This window comes from Ahaetulla prasina, chromosome 5 (genome assembly GCF_028640845.1).
Source record: "Ahaetulla prasina isolate Xishuangbanna chromosome 5, ASM2864084v1, whole genome shotgun sequence".
NCBI lineage: Eukaryota > Metazoa > Chordata > Lepidosauria > Squamata > Colubridae > Ahaetulla > Ahaetulla prasina.
The window spans coordinates 12,415,962-12,443,723 of NC_080543.1; the positions used below are offsets into that span (position 1 = coordinate 12,415,962).

At 46.2% G+C, this 27,762-nt stretch overlaps 1 protein-coding gene across 2 annotated transcripts in view; it reads left to right on the forward strand.

Annotated features, from left to right (window-relative positions):
* TYR (tyrosinase) overlaps positions 1–27,762 on the forward strand; it is a 99,675-nt gene that overhangs the window by 58,580 nt on the left and 13,333 nt on the right. Inside the window, exon 4 of one of the 2 annotated variants that reach the window (XM_058186086.1) lies at positions 23,822–24,003. The exons of the other annotated variant lie outside the window; for it this stretch is intronic. Within the exon in view, the coding sequence (XP_058042069.1) occupies positions 23,822–24,003 (182 nt within the window). The remainder of the gene's footprint in view (positions 1–23,821; positions 24,004–27,762) is intronic. 2 annotated transcript variants of the gene reach the window in all.

Below are 27,762 nucleotides of genomic sequence, written 5' to 3' on the forward strand. Positions count from 1 at the left end.
TTTTCTATCCTGTGGGGTGTGGCTCCATGACTCAGCACTCCATGACTCAGCACTGCCCCTCCCCTGCTTCTGTTGTTCTCTTCTCTCCTGCCTACGAAACCTGGGATTGAGCCAAGCCTGATTGCTGTTAGCTGGGTCTGCAGGCGTGGCCTGGGGGGGGGGGAAGAGTCAGGAGAAGGAGGCCTCGTTATCTCTTTCGCTTGGCCTGCTTCTGGCTCCTGGAGCTGATCCAGGGAGGCCGGTACTTCTGAGGTAAGTCCTGATAGCCCTTCCCCCTCACTGTCCAAATCACTTTCTGGCAGCAGGCCCGGCTCTGAGGCATTTTTGGGCATGGGGCCAGGTTCGGGGGCGGGAGCCACAACACTGTCTCTACAAGAAGCACACAAGAAGAGTACTACCAGCTCTAACTTCTTCTTCTTCTTCTTGTGCCATATCCATCATCAAATGTTGGCGATCATATTGGCGATCCTATTTTTTATCAACGGCCGCACGAAAAAGTGCTGCTGAGTTTTGTCCAAACCAGTCCCTTAGATTTTGAAGCCATGATGTTCTTCTGCCTGGACCTCGTTTGCCTTCAACCTTTCCCTGGAGGATTAAGTGAAGTATGCCGTATTTTTCCAAGTGTCGCATCACATGTCCCAAATAGTCCAACTTTCGCTTTTTAATGGTTTTGATGATTTCCCTTGGCGGTTTATCACCTCCTCATTTCTGATTTTGTCAACCCAGCTTATACATAACAGCGTTATCTGTAAATCTACATTTCAAATGCTTCTAGGCTTTTCAAGTGACTTTCTGTCAGAGACCAACTCTCCATTCGTAGAGCAGGATAGATGTATAGTTACATTAACAGAATCTTGCAAGTCTGAAAATATATTTCTCTCTCCTCGCCTTTACAATACAGGTGAGGGAAGGGCCCTTCCAGTGGTTTCGCCCAAACCAGGATTCAGCCGGTTTGGGCGAATCGGTAATTAAATTGCTGGCTGGCTCCGCCCCTCTCTGTCCCTTCCAGGAGTTCCCACGCCCCTCATTTTGGCTCCCAGGTAAGTGCAGGAAGGCCTCCTAGGCCCAAAACGAGGTGCGGGGTGTGTGGCACGCCAGTAATTAAATTGCTGGCTGGCTCCGCCCCTCTTCCCCTTCCAGGAGTTCCCACGCCCCCCATTTTGGCTCCCAGATAAGTGCAGGAAGGCCACCTAGGCCCAAAACGAGGTGTGGGGTGTGTGGCAGCCCCCCCACCCATGGCCTGTTTTCACTCCCAGGAGGCTGCAGGGAGGCCTACTAGGCCCAAAACGGGAGGCAGTGGGGCCAGCACATCCCCCCATGGCTCTTTTTTGCTCCCAGGGGAGTGCAGGAGGCCGAGTGTTACCTGTCACACACCCCTGGCCACGCCCACCATGGCCACGCCCACCCACCCAGTCATTAGGGCAGAGAACCGGTTGTTAAATTATTTGAATCCCACCACTGGTTTCTTCTGAGACATTTGCCACACCCAGATCCCTTTAGCAGACTAAAAGCTGCCTCTGATCTACCCAGTGTCTCCTCTGTGGTTTTTCCTGTCTCCCACAGTCATTCCATGTAGACCAGGGGTGCCAAACCTGCGTCATCACGGCAGTGTCATGTGACAAATTGTGACTTTTCCCTCCCTTCGCTAACTGGGCGTGGGCGTGGCCAGCACGTGACGCATCCGCCCAACAAGCCGCGAGTTAGACAGCCCTGATATAGACCGTTACAGAGCATTCCCTGACAGAGCAGGAAAAAAAAATATGAGTTTTTAGTTTAACTCTCATTAAATGGAAAATTCTGGGATTTAAGCACTTAATGGTGGGGTGGGGTGAGTTGGTGGGGAGGTTAAACTTGTATTGATTCCTCTTTTTAACAAAACCTGATGTGCAAAATTACAGCATGTGGATGAAGTTGTCTCCCGAAATTGTCTCTGTGTATCATCATCATCTTCATTTAATTATTATTATTATTATTTATTATATTTGTATACCGCCCATCTCCCGAAGGACTCAGGGCGGTTCACAGCCAATAAAACAACAGAAAACATATAATGCGTATATGTTAGGGTGCGCAACTTGGGTGTCCTCCTGGATGATCGGCTGTCGTTTGAAGATCATTTGACGGCCGTCTCCAGGAGGGCCTTCCACCAGGTTCGCCTGGTTCGGCAGTTGCGCCCCTTCCTTGATCGGGATGCCTTATGCACGGTCACTCACGCGCTCGTTACCTCTCGCTTGGATTATTGTAACGCCTCACATGGGGCTCCCTTGAAGTGCGTCCGGAGGCTTCAGTTAGTCCAGAACGCAGCTGCGCGGGTGATAGAGGGAGCTGCACGCAGCTCCCATGTAACACCTCTCCTGCGCAGGCTGCACTGGCTACCTGTGGCCTCTCGGGTGCACTTTAAGGTGTTAGTCACGACCTTTAAGGCGCTCCATGGCTTAGGACCTGGGTACTTACGGGACCGCCTGCTGCTACCACATGCCTCCCACCGACCCGTACGCTCTCACAGAGAGGGACTCTCAGGTGCCGTCCGCCAAACAATGTCGGCTGGCGGCCCCAGGACGGGCCTTCTGTGGGGCTCCCACACTCTGGAACGAACTCCCCGGGCTTACGCCAGATATCTGACCTTCGGACATTCCGTCGCGAACTGAAAACATATCTCTTTATTCGCGCGGGGCTGGCTTGAATGGAATTTTAAACTCAAATTTTTAGCAATTTTAATGGGGTTTTTGGTTTTATGGTAAAATTCTTAAATTTTTCGGGCTCATTTAATAAGTTTTTAATTGATATTTTAACTTTGTATATTGTTCTTTGTTGGTTTTATTCTGCCTGTACACCGCCCTGAGTCCTTCGGGAGAAGGGCGGTATAAAAATCAAATAAATAAATAAATAAAATAAAAAAATAAAAATAATATATATAAAACAGCAAAAAGAATAGACAATTAAATTCAGTTGATGCCTTAAAACTTTTAAATACAAATTTAAAACCCATTTAAACCCCTGATTTAAAAACCCCAATTTAAAACTACGTTCAAGCTAGTCCTGCTCTTCGAAACAGCAACGTCTTCAGCTCGCGGCGGAAGGACCTGAGATCGGGGAGTTGACGAAACCCCAGAGGGAGCTCGTTCCAGAGGGTAGGGGCCCCCACAGAGAAGGCCCTCCCCCTGGAGGTCGCCAGCTGACATTGTTTAGCTGACGGTATCCGGAGGAGGCCCTCTCTGTGAGAGCGCACTGGTCGGTGAGAAGCTAATGGTGGCAGTAGGCGGTCCCGTAAATATCCCGGCCCTAGGCATGGAGCGTTTTAAAGGTGATAACAAGTACCTTGAAGTGAACCCGGAAGACCACTGGGAGCCAGTGCAGATTATGCAGGAGGGGTGTTACACGGGAGCCACAAGGTGCTCCCTCTATCACCCGCGCAGCCACATTCTGGACCAGTTGGAGTCTCCAGGTACCCTTCAAGGGGAGCCCCATGTAGAGAGCATTACAGTAGTCCAGGCGGGATGTAACAAAGGCATGAGTGACCCCATTTAATGACCCCATAATCCCTTGAGGGATGTAATCTGACCAACTGAATGGAGCTAGCAGAGTGTTCAAATGGCCGGATGCCCTTCCTGTCGCCAATGCGGAGTTTTGTCCAGCAGATATATTCCCAGTGTGCCCAGCAAGACAAATATCTGCCTCTACCTAGGGTCGAACTCACAGCCTCCTGATTGTGTGGCGAAAAGTTGTCTCTGTGTATATACCTATTGAATTCCATAGGACTATTACATCTGTCCAGTTATAAGCAGAAACGTGTCCATTACGTTTATCAAGCAGAAATGCGGTCAGCAAATTTAGGGTTGCAGTTGATGTCTCTGGAGTAATAAAGCCCTTTAAATTTTTTTAACCGTATAAATATTTTCCATATTATCAAAGTTAAAGGAAAAAGAGTTGAGTTTAAATAAATAAAAAACCCATCACACTTGAAAGATGCATCTCAAGCTGTTCCTACTTCTGCTTTTAGTTCTCTGACTAAAGCAAATTTTCTAACCTTTTACTATCAAGAAATGCCATCCAGCTCAAAGGGAATTTCTTATATGGAATCTTTTTTTCCCCCTACCCCATCATTGAATTTTTCAAGAGTTTCAATTTAACATTACCTAAATAGTATGACTCAAGAGCAGATTCTTAAAATTTGTGATAACAGAGAAAGGTCAGTTCTATTTGAAATCTGAGGAGATTACAACCTTGCAAAGTTTGAAAATTCAGTTTTATTGGAATTGGTTTGACTCACTGTATATTTTCTCTTTGTTGTTGAAACCGTACAGTGGGGTTTTTTAAAAAATGTTTTTTTACATTTACATTTTTTAAAAAAGAAGGTTGGGATCACTTAATTATTAATGACTTTTATATTTTCTACCCTTTTGAAGGGTTCACACGACAAAATTATTGTTGGAACCTGTTATTCCTAATTAAAATAGTATCTCTGAGCATAGAATTAGACACAAATGGATTCTCCAAATTCTTTATCAAATTTGTGGTGAGAGAATATGGAGGATCATCAATATGTCTGATTTTTTTTTTCTTCCAGGGAAAAAAGTCATTTCTAACCAATTCTCATGGTCAGATCTTTCCCTTAACAGTGTTGTGACCGAGGCCCAATTAGTGATTACCAAATACAATTCAGTCCTGAACAGACTTATTGTATTAGAACAGCTGAGAATTAATTCATTCTCAGCTTAGTCCAAAACAAAAGTCTTAATAACCAGTCCGTCGGTCTTATCACCAACCTTTGATGCAGGGGTGAAAGGTAAAATGTGTTACTACAGGTTCTGTAGGCCTGGCTTGGTGGTGGTGGTGGTGGGTAATGTGACTGGGTGGGCGTGAAGAGGTTGTAAAAAATGCTTTTAAAAGCCTATGATGATCAGGCAATTTCAAACTTTTTTACCACTGATTCTGTGGGTGTGGCTTGGTGGACATGACATGGTGGGCATGGCAGGGGAAAGATACTGTAAAATCTCCATTCGGCCGAAGAGGTTGTAGAAATAATGCTTTTAAAAGCCTGTGATGATCAGGCAATTCAGCTAGGATCGCCAGAGGGAAAAAAAGCTTTTAAAGGGTTCTGATGATCCCAGCTGAGTTGCCTGATTGCCAGAACCTTTTAAAAGCATTTTTTTTACAACCTCTTCGGCCGAATGGAGATTTTACAGTATCTTTCCCCTGCCATGCCCACCATGTCATGTCCACCAAGCCACACCCACAGAACCAGTAGTAAAAAAGTTTGAATCCCACCACTGATTCTATTCTATTCTATTCTATTCTATTCTATTCTATTCTATTCTATTCTATTCTATTCTGCATTTTTCTGCACTCCATTCTATTCTATTCTATTCTATTCTATTCTATTCTATTCTATTCTAATCTAATCTAATCTAATCTATTCTTTTCTATTTTCTACTCTGCTCTTCTCTGCTCTACTCTACTCTACTCTACTCTACTCTACTCTACTCTACTCTACTCTATTCTATTCTATTCTATTCTATTCTATTCTATTCCATTCCATTCCATTCCATTCCATTCTGCATTTTTCTGCATTCTATTCTATTCTATTCTATTCTATTCTATTCTATTCTATTCTATTCTATTCTAATCTAATCTAATCTAATCTAATCTAATCTTTTCTATTTTCTACTCTGCTCTACTCTACTCTACTCTACTCTACTCTACTCTACTCTACTCCTATTCTATTCTATTCTATTCTATTCTATTCTATTCTATTCTATTCTATTCTATTCTATTCTATTCTATTCTATTCTATTCATAGCAGATTCAAGACTTTAAAAGCTTGGCATGTGTGCCAAATATTTCAATGCTGGTTACCTTGCTATTCACACAATCTCCAGCTGCTTTCAGACTTTTTCTCCCCTTCCAGTGACGAAAGATGCTCCCAATCACACATAAGAAAATGGCAGGCGCTGATGGTGCAAATCCATGATAGGTTGCGAGAGACAAAGGAAGGTCAAGAGCGGGCCGCGAACAATAGCCCACTTCCCACACTTAAATCAGAGCCTTTGAAAATCTGTATAGATTCTCTGGGTGGCTGAAAAGGTTCAACTACGCAGGGCTGAGATCAGCCCGTGTTTCTCTGACTGATGCTTCAAGTTCTTGAAAAGGAAGAATGAGATTATTTTAAAGTAGGTGGAAAAAAAATATGACCTCTGGCAATGTTCTTTCAGAGTGCTGGGCAGAGCACAGAGAGGCCAATGATATTCAGTGTAGGATACGATAGCTTTTTTTAAAATACAAGAATAATGTCATATCTCCTCTGGAGGATTTCTCTTTAGAAGAACCTCTAGAGCAGGGGTCTCCAACCTTGGTCCCTTTAGGAAAAGCTGGCTGAGGGACTCTGGGAGTTGAATTCCACAAGTCTTAAAGGGACCAAGGTTGGAGAACCTTGCTCTAGAGATGCCTTTGATGGATGCAGGACAGCGGTGTGATTCAAACAATTTAACAACCGGTTCTCTGCCCCAATGACCGGCTGGGTCGGCGTGGCCATGGTGGATGTGGCCAGGGGTGTGTGACAGGCAGCACTCGGCCTCCTGCTCACCCCTGGGAGCAAAAACAGGCCCCGTGGGGACACGCTCCCCCGTGTCCCGTTTTGGGCCCAGTAGGCCTCCATGAAGCCTCCTGGGAGTGAAAACGGGCCATGGGGGTGGATGCCACCCGCCATGCCTCATTTGGGGCTCAGGAGGTCTCCCTGCACTTACCTGGGAGCCAAAATGAGGCACATGGGGACTCCTGGAAGGGGCGGGGCTAGCCAGCAATTTAATTACTGGCTCACCCAAACCAACTGAATCCCACCACTGATGCAGAGGTTTTTGCAAAGGGAAGATGGTGGCTGTGGCTGCGTGACCAAATCTGCATCCTTTAAAAAAAAAAGTCAAAACCGTCACCCCTTATTTTTTTAATAATAATAATAATAATAATAATAATAATAATAATAATAATAATAATGAGGAGGAGGAGGAGGAGGAGGAGAAGAGGGCTTTTGATTGCACACTTGTAACTGCCTGCTTTACTTTTCTGACTCTGACCTGTGGATGTCCCAACAAGAAGCTACTTGAGTTTGCAGGCTTCAAAAGCAATTTATAAGACGTGTTTGGGATGTTCTGTGAGTCCCCAACATCTCTTTACTGTTCACTGAGGTATCCCAATGTTGAAGGATTTTTGCAAAAGCCTGAAACAAAAAGGACACTGTTCTAAAGAATTAAATGATCATGCCATTCTTAAAGCAGCTACCCCCTTTGGTCCAGTTTGAGCGGTTTTAATGAGCAGCGCAAAGTCCAAATGAAATAATAATGGCTGAGGCAGTGGTGGGATTCAAGTCATTTAACAACCGGTTCTCTGCCCTAATGATTCTTTCCAACAACCAGTTTGCAAAACTGCTCAGAAAGTTAACAACCGGTTCTCCCAAAGTGGTGCGGACTGGCTGAATCCCACCACTGTATCTATCTATCTATCTATCTGTCTGTCTGTCTGTCTGTCTGTCTGTCTGTCTGTTTATCTATCTATCTATCTATCTATCTATCTATCTATCTATCTATCTATCTATCCATCCATCCATCCATCCATCCATCCATCCAATGGTGGGATTCAAGTCATTTAACAACCGGTTCTCTGCCCTAATGATTTCTTCGAACAACCAGTTTGCAAAACTGCTCAGAAAGTTAACAACCGGTTCTCCCAAAGTGGTGCGGACTGGCTGAATCCCACCACTGGGTTAAGGCCACTAGAAGAGAAAGAAACAGAAATTTGTATCTCTCTTGATAGCAGAACAGCAAAAGAGGGGGGGGAGGAGGAGGAGGAGGAAGAGGAAGGAAGGAAAGGAAAGGAAAGGAAAGGAAAGGAAAGGGAAGGAAGGAAGGAAGGAAAAAGAAAGAAAGAAAGAAAGAAAGAAGAAACAATCGCTTTCTTATTCTAAACTCTTAGCTTAGAACCTTCTAAAGAACCTTTAGAAGTAGAAGAAGAAGAAGAGGAGGAGGAGGAGGAGGAGGAGGAGGGTGGGGGTGGGGGGCTGCTACAAGTTCGCCTGAACCGGTCCGACTGGCTGAATACCACCACTGAATGACCCGTTAAAAGAACAGAAATGACCAGCTGTCTTTAAGGAGTATAAATCGTTCCATTCCCCATCATCCAGTCAGAGCTGAAGAAGCTTCTTGATGAGAAGCAAAACGTCTTCAAAGAAAAACCAGAAAGTCCAGCTGCCTCTTAATAAAAAGCACCTTTGGGGCAACCGTGACCTGGACGTCTGAGAATCTCCATAGACATCTCTCAGAGAAAATTCTCAGACTCTCAGTTTTCCAAACTAAACTGCACCTGCCAATCAACACTTTCAGAAGTCTAGATTCAGGGTAGGCAGCTCAAACCTTTTGCGGCGATTTGGAAAGATAAACAGAAGGCTGCATTCAAATGAATAACAAGACAAAGATCATGCAACCAGAGAATTTTAAAAGCATACGGTTGGGCCATGTAGCCTATTAAGTCCAATTCAGTGGTGGGATTCAATTTTTTTTACTATCGGTTCAGTGGGTGTGGCTTGGTGGGCGTGGCTTGGTGGGCATGGCTTGGTGGGCATGGCAGGGGAAGGATAATGTAAAATCTCCATTCCCACCCTACTCTGGGGGAAGGATGCTGTAAAATCTCCATTCCCTCCCCACTCCAGGGGAAGGTTACTGCAAAATCTCCATTCCCACCCCACTCCAGGAGAAGGATACTGTAAAATCTCCATTCCCACCTCACTCTGGGGGAAGGATACTATAAAATCTCCATTCGCACCCCACTCCAGGGGAAGGATACTGTAAAATCTCCATTCCCACCCCACTCTGGGGGAAGGATACTGTAAAATCTCAGTTCCCACCCCACTCCAGGGGAAGGTTACTGCAAAATCCCCATCCCCACCCCACTCTGGGGGAAGGATACTGTAAAATCCCCATTCCCTCCCCACTCCAGGGGAAGGTTACTACAAAATCCCCATCACCACCCCACTCCGGGGGAAGGATACTGTAAAATCCCCATTCCCTCCCCACTCCAGAGGAAGGTTACTACAAAATCCCTATTCCCACCCCACTCTGGGGGAAGGATACTGTAAAATCTCCATCCCCACCCTACTCCAGGGGAAGCATACTGTAAAATCTCCATTCCCTCCCCACTCCTGGGGAAGGTTACTGTAAAATCTCCATTTCCTCCCAATTAGCGAGGACTCGGGAAGCAGAGAATAGGTGGGGGCGGGGCCAGCCAGAGGTGATATTTACCGGTTCTCTGAACTACTCAAAATTTCTCCTACCGGTTCTCCAGAATTGGTCAGAACCTGCTAAAACCCACCTCTGGTCCAATTACTTAATATTGTGCAAAACTCCAAATGTAAGTATTCATAATTACCGGCTATCTATCCACAGACCGAGTTTATAATCAACTACAACTCCTGTCTTTTTAGAAATTGGCAGAACGTACTATACACCATCATTTCCTTCTCTAATAAAAAGAGTGGGTTTTATTTTTTTTTAGAGCACTTGTATGTCAATCACAAACTATTCACAGAACGATTATTAGAGAAAGCAACACCCTTCAGTCCCAATTTTGTCATCCTTGATTGGTCCGTTCAACCCCGATTTTGACTTTTTTTTTTCTTTAAAAAAAAAAAGACAATTACATAACGTTTTCCTACTCATGGTACATTTTAATCCGGTTATTTCAGGGGAAAAAATATGTATATTTTCCAGTAGCTTTGGAGCGCCAAAGGATAACAGAGTGTTTGGTAAGTGCAAAGGTTAGTGGCAGGCTAGCTAAAATCCCATTAGCCTGAGAAGCACAGGTCCAACCAGGGTTTATTGGAATGCAGAATAAATTGAATTTCCAAAACGTAGCAGACTAGCCTTCTCTGGCCCTCTGCCCAGAATTGCCAGCTAATGGCTGAAATAAGTGATTAACCACTCGAAAATTACCATGACGCTGCATGTAACCGCATTGTGTTGACTATTTGCCATCATTTCCTGTGCACAGATCGGACAAATTGCTGATTTTGTTTTGAGATCTCATTGCCTGAGGGACTTCTGTCCTCAAAATAAGCACCCCTGAAGATTAAGGCCAGCAGAGAGATGCTGTCGTGTCCCACTCCTCCTGTGATGGCTGGGTCTGGGAAATCTGTATCAAGTGTGGCCACGAAGCCTCTGCAGCTTTGCCAAATTTCTGTCAGAGTTCTCAGGGCAGGCAGGAATCCAAGGTGTGACTTCAGCAACCAGATGAGACTTTGCCTGACTCAAGGAATGCCAGAAAGCAGATCCTTTATATAGGCCATGGGGTGTGGCTCCATGACTCAGCACTTATCCAGGCCTGCCCCTCCCTTCTTTTTGCTGACGTCGCCTCTCCATTCTCCGGAAACGGGGATCTGTCCACGTTTTGTCAGCTGCCGGCAATTCTAGCTCGTGGCTGGCTTCTTGCTCACACGCTGTGGGGGGGGGGAGGTTTATTTGCTCAGTCTGTCTGGGCATGGTGCCAGGGCTGGGGGTTGGAGGCATGCCAGGCCATTCTTCTTCACTATCAGTCTCTGGCTCAGATAACAGGAGATGGGAGGGGCCCGGCTGCGGAGAGGGGGCGGGCGAGGCACAACAGATGCGTTTCTTAGATTAGGGTTCTCCAACCTTGGCAACTTTAAGCCTGGAGGATTTCAACTCCCAGAATTCTGGGAATTGAAGTCCTCCAGGCTTAAAGTTGCCAAGGTTGGAGACCCCTGTCTTAGATCCATTTGTTAGTCTTTTTTTCTTTCCTGGATTGGTTGGTTGGCTGGTTTGGTTTTGTGGGAAGAAATATCCTTCTGGGTTCAGTTCCAAGTGGGGAAAAAAGACACTGGATTCATGGAAGTTGCTTGGAAAAAAGATGAACAGGATCACATGCCTTGGAGATCCTGGGCAGAAAAAGGCAGAGATGCTGAGAGTCCCTGGGTTTTATACCCTCTCTTGGACTTTGAATTTGAGCTTGTGTTCTGATTGGTTGTCAGACTCCCATGGGGCCATGCAGAGGTAACTTTGTAGGTTGTCTTTTGTTTCCCAGGCTTGGTTGACTCTTGCTGGGTGATGATGTAATGAAAGGGGCTTTGAGCAATTCCTACTATGGCTCTCCCTGAAGGAGGTAGATTTTCGTTGTGTAGAATAGACTGGCCCTTAATGGCCCATTGACAAAGGTGGGAGGCTGATTTTCTGCCTCCCTTTTAGGGGAAATATTCTGCCCTTTTAATATTTCCTAAAATATCTCATTTTCCTAGGAGAGGGGTAGGTACTAACATCCTACAGTTTGTAATAATAACAGAGTTGGGAGGGACCTTGGAGGTCTTCTAGTCCAACCCCCTGCCCAGGCAGGAAACCCTATACCATTTCAGACAAATGGTTATCCAACGTTTTCTTAAAAACTTCCGGTGTTGGAGCATTCACAACTTCTGCAGGCAAGTTGTTCCACTGATTAATTGTTCTCACTGTCAGGAAATGTCTCCTTGGTTCTAGGTTGCTTCTCTCCTTGATTTGTTTCCACCCATTGCTTCTTGTTCTGCCCTCAGGTGCTTTGGAGAATAGCTGGATTCCCTCTTCTTTGTGGCAGCCCCTGAGATATTGGAACACTGCTACCATGTCTCCCCTAGTCCTTCTTTTCATTAAACTAGACATACCCAGTTCCTGCAACCATTCTTCATATGTTTGAAGTCTTATTTTCTTAAAAATCCTTATGAAGAGATCTCCGTTTGTTTGATTGTCAGAACAACGACCCTGTGAGGTAGGCTTTGGGGCTTCCAACAGCACCACTTTTTTCTTTATGAGTATTGAGGATGTAGCTTGCCAATAGTCCTCAACTCACAACAGTTCATTTAGTGACCAAAGTTACGACGACGCTGAAAAAAGTGACCTACGACCGTTTTTCACACTTACGACCATTGAAGCAGCCCCATGGTCATGGGATCGAAATTCAGGTGCTAGGCAATTGACTCATATTTATGACGATTGTGGTGTGAGTTATGAACATTTTTCACACTTAGGATCATTGTAGCATCCCCTACATTTGGATGCTTGACAAATGATTCACATTTATGACCATTGCAGTGTCCCAGAGTCTTGTGATCCCCTTTTGTGACCTTCTGACAAGCAAAATCAATGGGGAAGCCAGATTCGCTTAACAACCGCGTTATTAACTTAACAATTGCAGTGATTCACTTAAGCAACCGTGGCAAGAAAGGGCGTAAAATGAGACAAAACTCACTTAACAACCGTCTCGCTTAGCAACAGAAATTTTGGAGTCCACTGTGGTCCTATCTTGTACTAATGTATACGCAGAACGTATGTTCCTTATTGTGATACAACTATATAAATAAATAATAACATGAAATGTAGTTAAAAGATATACAATGATAAAGAGTCTACAATTGAACCGGCTTCTGAAAATCCCAAAAAAATGAAAGCAGAATTAATGTTCAGTCGAAACAATTGTTAAAAAATATTTGAGATTCACTGCATGCAGTAAACCATCAGCATATGGAGCAGTAAATAATCATTGACATTCTTCAAAATATAAACAGGAAGGAAGGAAGGAGGGAGGGAGAGAGAGAGGGAAGGAGGGAGGGTGGGAGGATGGAGGGAGGAGGAGGAAGGAAGGAGGAGGAGGAGGGTGGGAGGATGGGAGGAAGGAAGGAAGGAAGGAGAAGGAAGGAAGGAAGGAAGGAAGGAAGGAAGGAAGGAAGGAAGGAGGAAGGAGGAGGAGGGAGGGAGGGAGGGAGGGAGGTTGGGAGGGAGGAGGAGGAGGAGGGAGGAGGAGGAGGAGGGAGGAGGAGGAGGAGGAAGGAAGGAAGGAGAAGGGAGGGAGGAAGGAAGGGAGGAGGGAGGAGGAGGATGGGAGGAAGGAAGAGGAAGGAAGGAGAAGGAGGAAGGAGGAGGAGGAGGAGGAGGGAGGGAGGAGGAGGAGGAGGAGGAGAAGGAAGGAAGGAAGGAGAGGAGGAAGGAAGGAAGGAGGAGGAAGGAGGAAGGGAGGAAGGAAGGAAGGAAGGAGAAGGAAGGAAGGAAGGAAGGAAGGAGGAGGAGGAGGAGGAGGAGGAGGAGGAGGAGGATGGGAGGAGGAGGAGGAAGGAAGGAAGAAGGAGGAAGGAAGGAAGGAAGGAAGGAAGGAAGGAAGGAAGGAAGGAAGGAGGAGGAGGAAGGAGGGAGGGAGGAGGAGGAGGGAGGGAGGTTGGGAGGAGGAGGAGGAGGAGGTTGGGAGGGAGGAGGAGGAGGAGGAGGAGGAGGAGGGAGGAGGAGGAGGGAGGAGGAGGGAGGGAGGGAGGATGGGAGGAGGAGAAGGAAGGAGAGGAGAGGAGGAGGAGAGGAAGGAAGGAAGGAAGGAAGGAAGGAAGGAAGGGAGGAGGAGGAAGGAGGAAGGAGGAAGGAGAGGAGGAGGGAGGAGGAGGGAGGTTGGGAGGAGGAGGGAGGAGAGGAGGAGAGAGGAGGAGGGAGGAAGGAGGAGGGAGGAGGGAGGAGAGGAGGGAGGATGAGGAGGAGGATGATGAGGAAGGAAGGAAGGAAGGAAGGAAGGAAGGAAGGAGGAGGAGGAAGGAAGGAAGGAAGGAGGAGGAAGGAAGGAAGGAGGAAGGAAGGAAGAAGGAAGGAGGAGGAGGAAGGAGGAGAGGAGGAGGAGAGGAGGGAGGAGGAAGGAGGGAGGGAGGAGGAGGAGGAGGAGGAGGATGAGGAGGAGGAAGGAGGAGGGAGGAGGAGGAGGGAGGAGGGAGGAGGAGGAGGGAGGATGAGGAGGAAGGAAGGAAGGAAGAAGGAGGAGGAAGGAAGGAAGGAGGAGGAGGAGGAGGAGGAGGAAGGGAGGAGGAGGAGGTTGGGAGGAGGAAGGAGGAGAGGAAGGAAGGAAGGAGGGAGGAGGGAGGATGGAGGAAGGAAGGAAGGAAGGAAGGAAGGAAGGAAGGAAGGAAGGAAGGAAGGAAGGAAGGAGGAAGGGAGGAGGAGGGAGGGAGGGAGGGAGGTTGGGAGGAGGAAGGAAGGAAGGAGAAGGAGGGAGGAAGGAAGGGAGGAGGGAGGAGGAGGATGGGAGGAAGGAAGAGGAAGGAAGGAGAAGGAGGAAGGAAGGAAGGAGGAAGGAGGAGGAGGGAGGAAGGAGGGAGGTTGGGAGGAGGAAGGAGGAAGGAGGAGGGAGGAGGAGGAGGGAGGTTGGGAGGAGGAGGAGGAGGTTGGGAGGAGGAGGAGGAAGGAAGGGAGGAGGGAGGGAGGAGGAGGAGGAGGGAGGAGGGAGGATGGGAGGAGGAAGGAAGGAAGGAGAGGAGGAGGGAGGAAGGAAGGGAGGAGGAGGGAGTGAGGAAGGAAGGAAGGAAGGAAGGAAGGAAGGAAGGAAGGAAGGAAGGAAGGAAGGAAGGAAGGAAGGAAGGAAGGAAGGAAGGAAGGAGGGAGGGAGGGAGGAAGGAAGGAGGAGGAGGTTGGGAGGGAGGGAGGAGGAGGGAGGAGGATGAGGAGGAGGAGGGAGGAGGAGGAAGGAAGGAAGGAAGGGAGGAGGAAGGAAGGAGGAGGAGGAGGAGGATGAGGAAGGAAGGAAGGAGAAAGAGGAAGGAAGGAAGGAAGGAAGGAAGGAAGGAAGGAAGGAAGGAAGGAAGGAAGGAAGAAGGAGGGAGGAGGGAGGAGGAGGGAGGGAGGGAGGTTGGGAGGGAGGAGGAGGGAGGTTGGGAGGAGGAGGTTGGGAGGAGGAGGGAGGAGGAGGGAGGAGGAGAGGAGGGAGGTTGGGAGGAGGAAGGAAGGAAGGAGAAGGAGGAGGAGGAAGGAAGGGAGGAGGGAGGGGAGGGAGGATGGGAGGAAGGAAGGAAGGAAGGAAGGAAGGAAGGAAGGAAGGAAGGAAGGAAGGAAGGAAGGAAGGAAGGAAGGAAGGAAAAGAGATTGGAGGATTGGGGAAAGGAGTGGAAAGCATATAGGACCATAATCTATAGATAGAGATCTATAGTAGATTTCTTTCTTGTGACCTAAATATTGCTAGCACAGGAGGGACCCGCCTGGGAAAAATAGTGGAGAAGGAAACGGGGAAAAGACTAAACAAAATAAAACCAAGCCGAATTGGGAAAGGAAGGGAGAAGGTTTTGCCAGGCGACTGAATAATTTTGGGTCTATTCTCCTGGCATGAATAAAAGACGACAAAAAAGATGTCGGTAATCAGGTCCGACTTCTTTACAATTTAATTTAATCCTTCAATTAAAAAGCTCTAAACAGAAAAATGAAATGATTGAAACGGTAAATGGATGTGAAGGGAGCTAAGAAGGGTTATAAAGACTGAAAGGTATAAAGAACGATTGTCAGTGGTGCTGGCATCAATTAGATTTTTTTTTGCTTTAAATAATCTCTAATTGCTTTGGGTTCCTACTTTTTTCTCCTTTATTGTTACTCCCAGTGGGAATAGCACGATGGGTAGGAAGATACCTATAAAATGTAAAGTTCCCCATTTCATTAAGTAGTCTTCACTGCATTGCCAGGAGAAACAAGAACTGCAACATTTATTTTTTTTTAAAAAAAACCACACTATCATTTTCAGTTATTAAATCCAATCTATTTTTTGTGCAGCTTTTGTGCAGCTTTATGGAATTAATCATAGACGAAAGTTAAAATATATTTTTATTTTGCTTTCCGGGCACGTTAATTTCATTCCTGCAAAGGAACTTCCTTAGCACACATTGACTAATAGGATTACTTTACGCTAAATGAAAAAAAAGCACGTGCCCTAAATTCATAAATTCTCACCGTGAAGAATTCAGGTCCTCCTTTAGCAGCCTGGAGCCTGAGCAATGGAAGTTGGAGAGAAATTCCGTCTGGCAAAATGAGCCTGAGCTGGAAATCGCAAGACAATTGTTGTAACTGTTTCAGTAATTAATATTCCCTTTGATGTTCAAATTACTCATTAAACATCTGGTATGGTAATTTCCATAGTCCGTGCCCTAGGTAACTGGTTGATATAAGACAACAAGGAATACAGTACGGGGTATAGATAATAACGAAGATTAAAATGCCAATTCCCCTTTCATTTTGAGAAATTCATCAAGGCTCTAGAATAGTGATGGCTCACCTTTTCTGGACCAAGTGCCCAAAGCGTGCACATGAACCCCCAAAATGCAATGTACGTGTGGCCCCCACGCATGTGCCCCCCCATGCATGCATACAGCCCCCCACATGTGGCCTGCCCCCCGTGCATACGTGCCTGCCAGGGGTGAAATGCTTCGAGTTCAGATCGGATTGCCCGATCCGGTAGCGATGACGGTGGGTGGTTCAGAGAACCGGTAGCAAAACTCCCTGCCCCCCACCCCCATGCCCATGTCTGGCTGAGCTGCACGATCATCAGAGGTGGTTTCTTTTTCTTTCTTTTTTTACTTTTAAAAGCATTTTTTTCTTCGGCCAAACAAAAAATCCTTTTAAAAGTAAAAAAAAAAAAAGGCCTCTGATGATCGCGCGGCTCAGCTGGGATCGTCTGAACCCTTTAAACCCTTTCTTCGGCCAAAGAGTGCAGAAAAAATGGATGTAAAAGTAAAAAATAAATAAAAAGGTGGCCACACCCATCCAGTCACATTACCCACCCACCCCACCAAGCCATGCCCACAGAACCGGTAGTAACAAATTTTACATTTCATCACAGGTGCAGGGCCCCCACATCTGTCGTTTCCCCCCCCCGTGCATCTGCATGCGGCCCCCTGCATTCACATGCCCCCACATGCGCCTGTGCATTCGTTGCCCCCCACATGCACACCCCGCATGCACGCCTCTGCCTGTGCCCTGCACATGTATGCCCCCAACCATGCGCCCTGCCCCCCACGCACATGTGGCAGAGACCCAAAGACCAGCTGGCCAGTGGGAGTTGCACGCACATGCAGAGCAGAGCTGGGGTGACAGCTCGTGTGCCCACAGAGAGGGCTCTGTGTGCTAACTCGGTCCCATGTGTCATAGGTTCGCCATGGCTCTAGAATAATATTTCTCAATCTTGGCAACTTTGAGATGTGTGGACTTCAGCTCCCAAAATTCTGTCTTTCCCTGTTTTTTTTTTCAGTCTCCTTATCAGAGATGGGTTTCAGCAGGTTCTGAACAGTTCTGGAGAACCGATAGCAGAAATTTTGAGTAGTTCGGAGAACCGGTAGTAAAAATTCTGACTGGCCCCACCCCCATCTATTCTCTGCCTCCCAACTCCCAGCTGATTGGGAGGAAATGGGGATTTTGCAGTATCCTTCCCCTGCCATGGCCACCAAACCACGCCACGCTCACCAAGCCACACCCACAGAGCCGGTAGTAAAAAAATTTGAAACCCACCACTGCTCCTTATTCATGAGACCTTAAAGGAAAATCTTTGGTTTCCACTTTGACATCCATTTTTAATATTTTCTAAATCAAACAATATATCAGAGCAGCTGCCAAAAAAGCAAACACAATCCTAGGCTGCATTAACAGAGGGATAGGATCAAGTTCACATGAGGTGTTAGTGCCACACCTAGAGCACTGCATCCAGTTTTGGTCGCCATGACATAAAAAAGTTGTTGAGACTCTGGAAAGAGTGCAGAGAAGGGCAACAAAGATGATTAGGGGGCTGGAGGCTAAAACATATGAAGAACGGTTGCAGGAATTGGGTCGTCTAGTGAAAAGAAGAACTAGGGCTGACATGACAGCAGTCTTCCAATATTTGAGGGGTTGCCACAAAGAAGAGGGGTGTCAACTTATTTTCCAAACACCAGAAGTCAGGACAAGAAACAATGGATGGAAACTAATCAAAGAGAGATCCAACCTAGAAATAAGGAGAAATTTCCTAGCAGTGAGAACAATCAATCAGTGGAACAGCTTGCCTTCAGAAGTTATGGGTGCTACATCACTGGAGGCTTTCAAAAAGAGACTGGACAGTCAGTTGTCTGGAAAGGTATAGGGTCTCCTACCTGAGCAGGGGGTTGAACTAGAAGACCTCCAAGGTCCCTTCCAACTCTGTTATTCTATTATATCCTATCCTAGTACTTCTTGGCAAAGGGATGCGGTGGCTCAGGGGCTAGGACGTTGAGCTTGTTGATCGAAAGGTCGGCAGCTCGGCGGTTCGAATCCCTAGTGCTGCTGTGTAATGGGGTGAGCTCCCGTTCCTTGTCCCAGCTTCTGCCAACCTAGCAGTTCGAAAGCACGTAAAAATGCAAGTAGAAAAAATAGGGACCACCTTTGGTGGGAAGGGAACAGCATTCCGTGCACCTTTGGCATTGAGTCATGCCAGCCACATGACCATGGAGACGTCTTTGGACAGCGCTGACTCTTCAGCTTTGAAACGGAGATGAGCACCGCCCCCTAGAGTCGAGAACGACTAGCATGTAAGTGCGAGGGGAATCTTTACCTTTAGTACTTCTTGGCAGTCCATCAAACGTGATAAAATTGATTGATCCCATTGATTCCACCTCCAGCTCTGATTTGATATGCCTTATAAAGCTTTGGCAATTAAAGAAATTGTGCATGATACTCTGATTATGCTCCAGTTCATCAAATTGCCCCTAAACTCTGTGAGATCAGAATGCATCAGCTATTATTAGAGCTCTCTAATCCTATTGTGAACAGATTCACTTGTGGTCCTTTGCCTGCTCGTTGGCTAAACGAAGGGGACAAATTTAGAAGCCCTCATTGCTACCACTCACTTTAGGTCAAATGTAACTGTGTGTCCCTAAGCTTCTATATATATGTAATCAAGAACCTTGTGACCACACTAATGTGCAAAATTCATGGGAAGTTAGAATAAATGAGCATATATCACCTATTTTGGTAAAATGAGGACCCAGATTGTTGGGGGGGGGGCAATAAGTTGACTTTGTACATATACAAATAGAATGAGACTATTGCCTTACACACTGTAAGCCGCCCTGAGTCTTCAGAGAAGGGCGGGATATAAATGTAAATAAATAATAATAATAATAATAATTTTTCCATGTATTTATTAAACATGAAGGGGGCGCAATGGCTGAGTGATTAAAGATGCTGAGCTTATCATTTGTAAAGCTGATCGTCCGGGTTCGAGACCCAAGTGCTGCATGATGGGGTGAGCTCCTGTTCCTTGCTCCAGCTCCTACCCACCTACAGCTCGAAAGCATGAAAATGTGAATAGACAAATGGGTACCACTTCCGTGGGAAGTTAACAGCGTTCCATGTAGCTCAGCATATAGTTATGCTGGTCACATGACCACGGAAAGGGTTTTCAGACAACGCAGACTCCCTCAGTTAAGAAACAGAGATGAGCAGACCCCTAGAGTTAGACATGACTGGGCAGAGGACATCTTTATCTTTTATTGAACCTGTGTATGGGCTCATCTGAACCGCACAGAAAAAAGGTAGAAAGCCTGAAGCATAGCTGTGCCTCTGAGCTGCTCTGTACAGTCAGGAACTTATTGATCGCTTTGATGTGCAAAACTCATGGGAAGTTAGAATAAATGGGCACAGGTCATCTATTTTTCCATGCATTTGAGCCGCAGTGGCGCAGTGGTTAGAGTACAGTACTGCAGGCTACTTCTGCTGATCACCGGCTGCCAGCAGTTTGGCAGATCGAATCTCACCAAGTGTTCTGACCTGAGGCTTCCTGAGACAGTAAAAAGCACACAATTAGTCCCAAAAACCGTATTTTTAATTCAACGGCTGTGAATTCTGTTCATTCACAGCCTGTAATGAATCACAAATAGTTTGTAAAGAGCCCGACAGAAGTCTGCCACAGTCCTTTGGGATAAGGCTGATAAGCACCCACCTTTATCTCCCTTGACACGCTGCCAAAGACTTAATTGGCAATTAGCTTTGCAAGGCCACACGGAGCACAGAATCAAAATGGAGCTTCATATTTTAAACTGACCAGAATGAACAAAGTTGCTTCCTGCAAAGGCTCACATGCTTTTGCTCCTCCTTTATGTCTTATGGGAGAGGCCAATCATCTCCAAGCCTTACTCCCAAGTCGTCCCTTTTGTCTTAACTGTTCTTGCCTTCTGGCAGCTCTGTGCATGTGTGCACTGGGAAGAGGCTCCTCCTGTTCCTCTGCTTCACTGATGTCTGACTCTGGAGGATCCAGAGGCAGCACATAATTCCCAGATGGCCCTGGCCCCATCTCTGCCTCTGATGCAGAGCCCTCGTCCAAGCCTTCCCCAGATTCCAGGACTGGCCCATGTTTCTCCCCAACCTCCTCACTGCCCAACTCTGCTGCCAGCTCCGCAGGCCACCGGCAGACCACAACTCCAAGGCTCAAGGTTGACTCAGCCTTCCATCCTTCTGAAGTTGGTAAAATGAGGATCCAGATTGTTGGGAGGCAATAGGCTGACTCTGTAAACTGCTTAGAGAGGCTGTAAAGCACTATGAAGCGGTATATAAGTCTACGTGCTATTGCTATTTATTGAACATGTGGATGGACTCATCTGCACAAGGCAGAAAACATGAATGTTTATGCAAGTGTTGCGGTTGTCTCCTTTCATTCTCGAAACTGTTCTCTATATGTAACTCCAGAAGTAAGCAAACACAAGACTCACAAAGTCAAGAATCCATAACATTCAGGGTACTGTGTTAGATTCCTTCCGAATTTGAACAAGTTGCCTTACAGTTTTGTGCCTTCTCTTGCATGATCTAACCCTCCCATTTAATTTCCTGCAGAAAAACACTCTTCACGGGGCCTTTTTACTTCGGCCCTCAAGGTGCAAGTCCCTAAGGATGTTTCTTTGTTAGCTTTCAACTGCAGAGTTAAAGCAATTCTTGAGTGTCTGTTGGACTTTCTTTATTTTGCTTTCATGATTATTCATGGTGATTGCTCAGGTTCCTTGGCGCAGCCCAAAAGCAATTCTTTCCCAGCCACCAATCTTCCAGTGTCACTTTAACAAGATTTATTAAGACAAAAAGAAACGTAGTTTACTAAGAAGTCCAGCAACTTCCCATTTAAGAGCAATGCAACTTGCAGCCACAACAGAGCTCAAAATTTCCATTGCTAAGCAAGAATAGTTTGTTCAGTGAGCTTTGCCCTATTTTACAACCTTTCTTGCCATGGGCATTAAGTGAATCACTGCAGTTGTTAAGTTAGTAGCATAGTTTTTTTATTTTATTTATTTTATTTTATTTTATTTGAATTTATATCCCGCCCTTCTCCGAAGACTCAGGGCGGCTTACACTGTGTTAAGCAATAGTCTTCATCCATTTGTATATTATATACAAAGTCAACTTTTATTGCCCCCAACAATCTGGCTCCTCATTTTACCTACCTTATAAAGGATGGAAGGCTGAGTCGATCTTGGGCCTGGTGGGGCTTGAACCTGCAGTAATTGCAAGCAGCTGTGTTAATAACAGACAGACTTAGCAGTCTGAGCCACCAGAGGTTGTTAAGGGACTCTGGCTTCCCTTTGGACTTTACTTGTCGGAAGGTCACAAAAGGGGATCACATGATCCCAGGGACACTGCCACCGTCACAAACGCATGCCAATTGCCAAGTGTCTGAATTTTGATCACATGATCACAGGGATGCTGCAATGGTAGTTAAGTGTGAAAAACGGTCATAAGTCACTTTTTAGTGCCGTTGTAACTTCAAATGGCCACTAAACAAATGGCTGTAAGTTGAAGACTATCTGTAGAGTTTTTTTGAATGTTTTTTGTTGTTGTTAGTTGCGAAGTCGTGTCCGACCCATCGCAACCCCATGGACAATGTTCCTCCAGGCCTTCCTGTCCTCTACCATTCTCTGGAGTCTATTTAAGCTCACGGCGACTGCTTCAGTGACTCCATGCAGCCACCTCGTTCTCTACTGTCCCGTTCTTCTTTTAATATAATATAATATAACAACAGAGTTGGAAGGGACCTTGGAGGCCTTCTAGTCCAACCCCCTGCCCAGGCAGGAAACCCTACACCATCTCAGTCAGATGGTTATCCAACATTTTCTTAAAAATTTCCAGTGTTGGAGCATTCACAACTTCTGCAGGCAAGTCGTTCCACTTATTAATTGTTCTAACTGTCAGGAAATTTCTCCTTAGTTCTAAATTGCTTCTTTCCTTGATCAGTTTCCACCCATTGCTTCTTGTTCTACCCTCAGGTGCTTTGGAGAACAGCCTGACTCCCTCTTCTTTGTGGCAACCCCTGAGATATTGGAACACTGCTATCATGTCTCCCCTAGTCCTTCTTTTTATTAAACTAGACATACCCAGTTCCTGCAACCGTTCCTTATAAGTTTTAGCCTCCAGTCCCCTAATCATCTTTGTTGCTCTTCTCTGCACTCTTTCTAGAGTCTCAACATCTTTTTTGCCCTCAATCATTCTGAGCATTAGACTCTTCTCCAGGGAGTCCTTCCTTCTCATTAGGTGGCCAAAGGATTTGAGCTTCATCTTCAGGATCTGTCCTTCTAAAGAGCAGTCAGGGTTGATCTCCTCTAGGACTGACCTGTTTGATGGCCTTGCAGTCCGAGGGACTCGCAGGAGTCTTCTCCAGCACCAGAGTTCAAAAGCCTCAATTCTTTGGCGCTCAGCTTTCCTTATGGTCCAACTTTCACAGCCATACATTGCAACTAGGAAAACCATAGCCTTGATGATACACGCTTTTGTTGGCAGGGTGAATTGAATGTTTAGCGACATTCAAAGTTATGACATATCTGGAAGAAGGGAGCTATCACTCGCTTTCAAAGTTATGATGTCCTCCCCAGCAGACACATGATCACACCTCAGACACTCAGCCACACAACATTTATGCCGATTTGCAGAACCACCCAGGATCACATGACCATCTCTCAGGGCGTTTTTGCTGAAAACCACAACGTAATTGCAAATTTTCAGCAAAACTGTGCCATAGTGAATAATCCGTCCACTTGACGCTCATGGCATTCATTTAATGAGCACTGTGTTAGTTTTTATGAGTGCCATATTCACTTGATGACCACTGCAAAAAAAAAAAGGTCATAAAATCGAGTCACTCACACGACTGAGCTGATTTAAAACTATCAGGGTCTTAAGAAAAGGGTCCGTTACGGTTGTGCCAGGACTGCCTCCACCCATTTCCTAGGAAAGAAAAATCCTTAGCTCCATAGATGCAGCCGAAAAGTACCTTTACCAGGAACGAACCGAAAGCAAGAAGTTCCAGGAAAGCTCTGAGGCAAAGGGCCGTGGTGGCTCAGGCTGTAAGATAGCCTGTTATTAAAACACAGCTGCTTGCAATTACTGCAGGTTCTAATCCCACCAGGCCCAAGGTTGACTCAGCCTTCCATCCTTTATAAGGTAGGTAAAATGAGGACCCAGATTGTTGGGGGGGGCAATAAGTTGACTTTGTAAATATACAAATAGAATGAGACTATTGCCTTACACACTGTAAGCCGCCCTGAGTCTTTGGAGAAGGGCGGGATATAAATGTAAATAATAAATAAATAAATAAATAAAAGCGCGTGAAAAACAGCAACTTGAAACCAACTGTACAGACCAACCCACTTGTAGCTAGGCAACCAGGGGGCAGCTGCAAAGCTGGAAGAAATGACCTTGGAGAGGTAAGTCCAGGCTGTAGTTGCAAAGCTGCAATGAAAAATTCTCCACTGATCCATCCCCCCCTTTTCTATGGCAGCAAGCAACAGGCTAGCTGAGAGGTTGTTATGTCAAGGACCACCTGTGGCCAAGGGCTTCTGAATTTCTAGTGGTCTTCTGGTGGACTGTCCAGGTAGGTGTTTTCACCATTCTCATGGAAACCTGCAGTTGATCTCCTGCGTCTGGATCAATCTAGGACCAACTACCGCAGGGACATTTATTTCTACCTATTTTAGATTTGAAAAGCGTCGTCGTTTCCTTTGTTGAAATATTCATATCAAACTTTCCTTCCACAGCATTTATGAACAGTGGCTCCGGAGGCACAAACCTCTGCTTCAGGCCTACCCCGAAGCCAATGCTCCTATTGGACACAACCGGGGATATTTCATGGTGCCGTTCATTCCTCTCTATAGGAACGGGGAATTCTTCATTTCATCCAAAGAATTGGGCTACGACTATGAGTATCTCGTGGAACCAGGTAATCTGATCCCTCACTCCAGGGGTGGGATTGAAAATTATTAGCAACCAGTTGACTGCCTGGTTGCTGGGTGGCTGTAGCCATGGGGACATGGCCTGCTCAGTCTCCTGAACCATGGCCAGGGAGGTGTTTTCGCCCTCCCCAGGCTCCTGAGGCTTTTGTCAAGCTCCGGGAGAGTGAAAACGGCTTCCCCTGGGCTCTGGAGGCCGGAAACAGGCCCATTTCTGGACTTCCGGTACTTCTGGTAGGCCTGTTCTTTGCCCTCCCCAGGCTCTGGAGGTTTTCGTTGAGACTCCAGGAGGTGAAAACAGCCTCCTCCAGGCTCCGAAGGCCCTCTGGAGGCTGGAAACAGACCCGTTGCTGGACCTCCGGTACTTCCGGTAGGCCTGGTTTTCACCCTCCCAGAGCCTCCATGCACGGACCATCCAAAATGGTCCGTGTGGAGACTCCTTGGAGGGATGGGGTGGGGTGGGGTGGGATGGGCGGTCACAGCCAGTCCTTGCAATTACCAGTTCAGTGAATCAGATTAAAATTAGCATCCGGTTCGCCCAAACCGGTCAGAACTGGCTAAATCCCATCCCTGCCTCATCTAGGGAAGACCAGTACAGGCAGTGCAGTATGCATTTTTGTGCCAGTCTTTATTTTGATTCATTGGCTCATCAGGACTCTCAGAAATAAGATCCCATTGAGAAAAAGAATACGGGTAGTCCTCATCTTATAACAGTTCACTGAGTGACTTTTTTATTTATTTTATTTTATTTATTTATTTATTTTGTCATAACAATATATGTAGGTATCATACAAAAAGATTATATAATATATAAAAACATATATGGGTAAATATAAGGAGGTATAAGCATATATGTATATAGGAAGAAGAAAGTCCTCTTAGGAATGGGGTGAGGTCAACAGTGGATAGATTTTGGTTAAAGCTTTTGGGGTGATGAGAAGAGACCATGGAGTCGGGTAATAGGACAGGAACAGTAGGCACGTTTTGTGCGCTTATGCACGCCCCTTATGGTCCCCTTAGGAATGGGGTGAGGTCAATAGTAGACAGTTTTTGGTTGAAGATTTTAGGATTATGGGAAGAGACCACAGAGTCAGGTAAAGTATTCCAAGCACTGATGATTCTGTTACAGATTAATTGTTCTAACTGTCAGGAAATTTCTCCTTAGTTCTAGGTTGCTTCTCTCCTTGATTGTTTCAACCCATTGCTTCTTGTCCTACCTTTAGGTGTTTTGGAGAATAGCTTGACTCCCTCTTCTTTGTGGCAACCCCTGAGATAAGACTGCCATCATGTCTCCCCTAGTCTTTCTTTTCATTAAACCAGATATAGCCAGTTCCTGCAACCATTCTTCATATATTTTAGCCTCCAGTCCCCTAATCATCCTGGTTGCTCTTCTCTGCACTCTTTCTAGAGTCTCAACATCTTATTTACATCGTGGCGACCATTAAAAGTAAAACTTTGTCACTTCCCCTCCCCTGAGTCCCCAGACACATGATCCAATCAGCATGTAGTCCAATTGCTAGGTGACCTCAGGCTCCGCCTTTCGAACTTCTGAACGAGCGTCCTTTTTTTATATTCAAAAAGTTTTTATTAGTCAAAAAAGGTTTATACAAATACATTTCAGGTATGGTAAATTTTCATTTTTCTTATCTAAAATAAGAATTTTACTCAAATTTTTTAACACATACAACAGCCATATGGCAAGCAGGTGACACGAAGTAGCTAAGTTTACAAATTTTAAATACGTAATAAAGAAGAGTCAAGAATAAACAGAATATCGTACAAAGGAGAGTAAGGAAAACCAACACAATCCCAAATATCTTTATCACTTCCTAGTTTTAGATCTCAGAACTCTGGGTTCAGCCTGACCCAACTCCAGGGCCGCAACAGCGGCAGCCGCTTCCGCCCCATGATCTATAACCTCCCCTTCTTCAATTCCTGGGTCATCTGATTCCAGGAGGGCTTTGTGTTCCTCCACATAGGCCGTAGCCTCCGCAATTGTACTGATTTTTTCGTAATGCCCTCCGGAAAATCATCAATCCCTCTGGCATCAGCCATCTGAAGCCCACTCCTTCTGGTACAATTTGCTTGACAAAAATAATATTTCTTTCTTTTTCACGTACCTGTCTGGGAATCTGCCTCAGAATGGCTATCTCCCTGCCCCTGTAAATCAGTGCCCCACTCCTATGTTTTCTAAGAATTTCATCTCGTCTCTCTTCTCACAAATTTGACATGAACCTCTCTGGGAACTGCATGCGTGCGTGCATATTGCAATTAACTCTATAAACTCGATCCACATCCCAATTCATGAAATCAACACCTCTCCCAAGAAATTCTCCCAACAATTTAGTCACAACATCTCTCAAGTCTTCTTGGTCCACTTCTTCCAAATTTTGAAACCTAAGGAAATAAGACATTTTATCCATCTGTGGTCAAGCACAGCATTGCCTGTCGTCTCCTCTCTTTTCTGCACTGCCGCATCTCACCCTCAAACCTTCCACTTTCTGCTTGTTTTCTGCTGAAACTTGTTGAGTATCCTTTAAATCCTTTTGGATAGTCACAATTTCTGCTCTTATTTCATCAATTTCTTGTCCATATTAGATAACTTTTCCAAAATTCTCTCCATCTCTCCAGCAGTTGGTCTCTGACCTTTTGCCATTAAGGAAAAAAAATACAAAATCCTCAGGCAGGCACAGTATCCTTGTAATTTCCTCCGGATCCACCAGGGGGCACTCACAGGAGCAACGAGTCCAGAGTACAGTTAGTCAACCAGGAAGCCGAAGGTGAGTGATGTCATCAAAATTCTCATAGTGAAGGCGGAAGCTGGGCGCCACCACTGTTCCCCAGAAGGGGGGGCCACAAACCTTCCCTCCTAAATTTCTCCATCACCTCTTCTCTCCAGAGCACCACAAAACCGGTAATCTTCTTATTTTAAGTTCTCCTGTCTCCAGAATAACTCGTGCTCCTTCCAACCGCAGGGGAGAAAACCCCCGCACCGGAGCACTCCCTCACATTTACCGATATTCCTTCCCTTCTCCTCCTCAATTCTTCTCCGTGCCCTGTTCACCACCAGGCTGCTGCAGTTATAAATCAATGCCCGGTGTCACTGGGCACAGCGCCCAGGACAGACCAAAATAATGGCGCGGCCTGTGGCCTCAAACCCCGCCAAGCCTGGGGCGCCAGCATCGGTCCCCACAGTCCTGTATGTCGGCTGGGAGACCCCTGGCGAGCCGTCCGTGCGGCAGGTGTCCTTTTCGGAACACCTGGCCCCTGAGGGCCTCGGCGGCGGCCGGATTCGGGCGCTGGAGGCAGGAGAAGCCTTCCAGACGTCCGTTGCCGCTGGATACCGGAAGTCGTCTCTGAACGAGCGTCCTTGATTCCCAGGGGAAAGAATTTTATTTAGGCTACAACAGCCCAGCTATCTCTACACCTCCCTCCCTGGCCCCTTGCTCCAGGCTGTGTCAGAAGAGGAAACCTCCCTAGAGAAAAACTACAAAAAGAAAATGGCCACAGTTAGGCCAGCTTCAGAGATGACACATGAAAAACAGTCATAAGGCACTTTTTCCGTGCTGTTGTAACTTTGAACCAGTGGGTGAAATTCATTTTTTTTTTTTTACTACCGATGCTATGGGTGTGGCTTGGTGGATGTGGTGTGGCTTGGTGGGCGTGGCTTGGTTGGCATGGCAGGGGGAGGGAGGATACTGCAAAATCCCCATTCCCACCCCACTCCAGGGGAAGGATATTGCAAAATC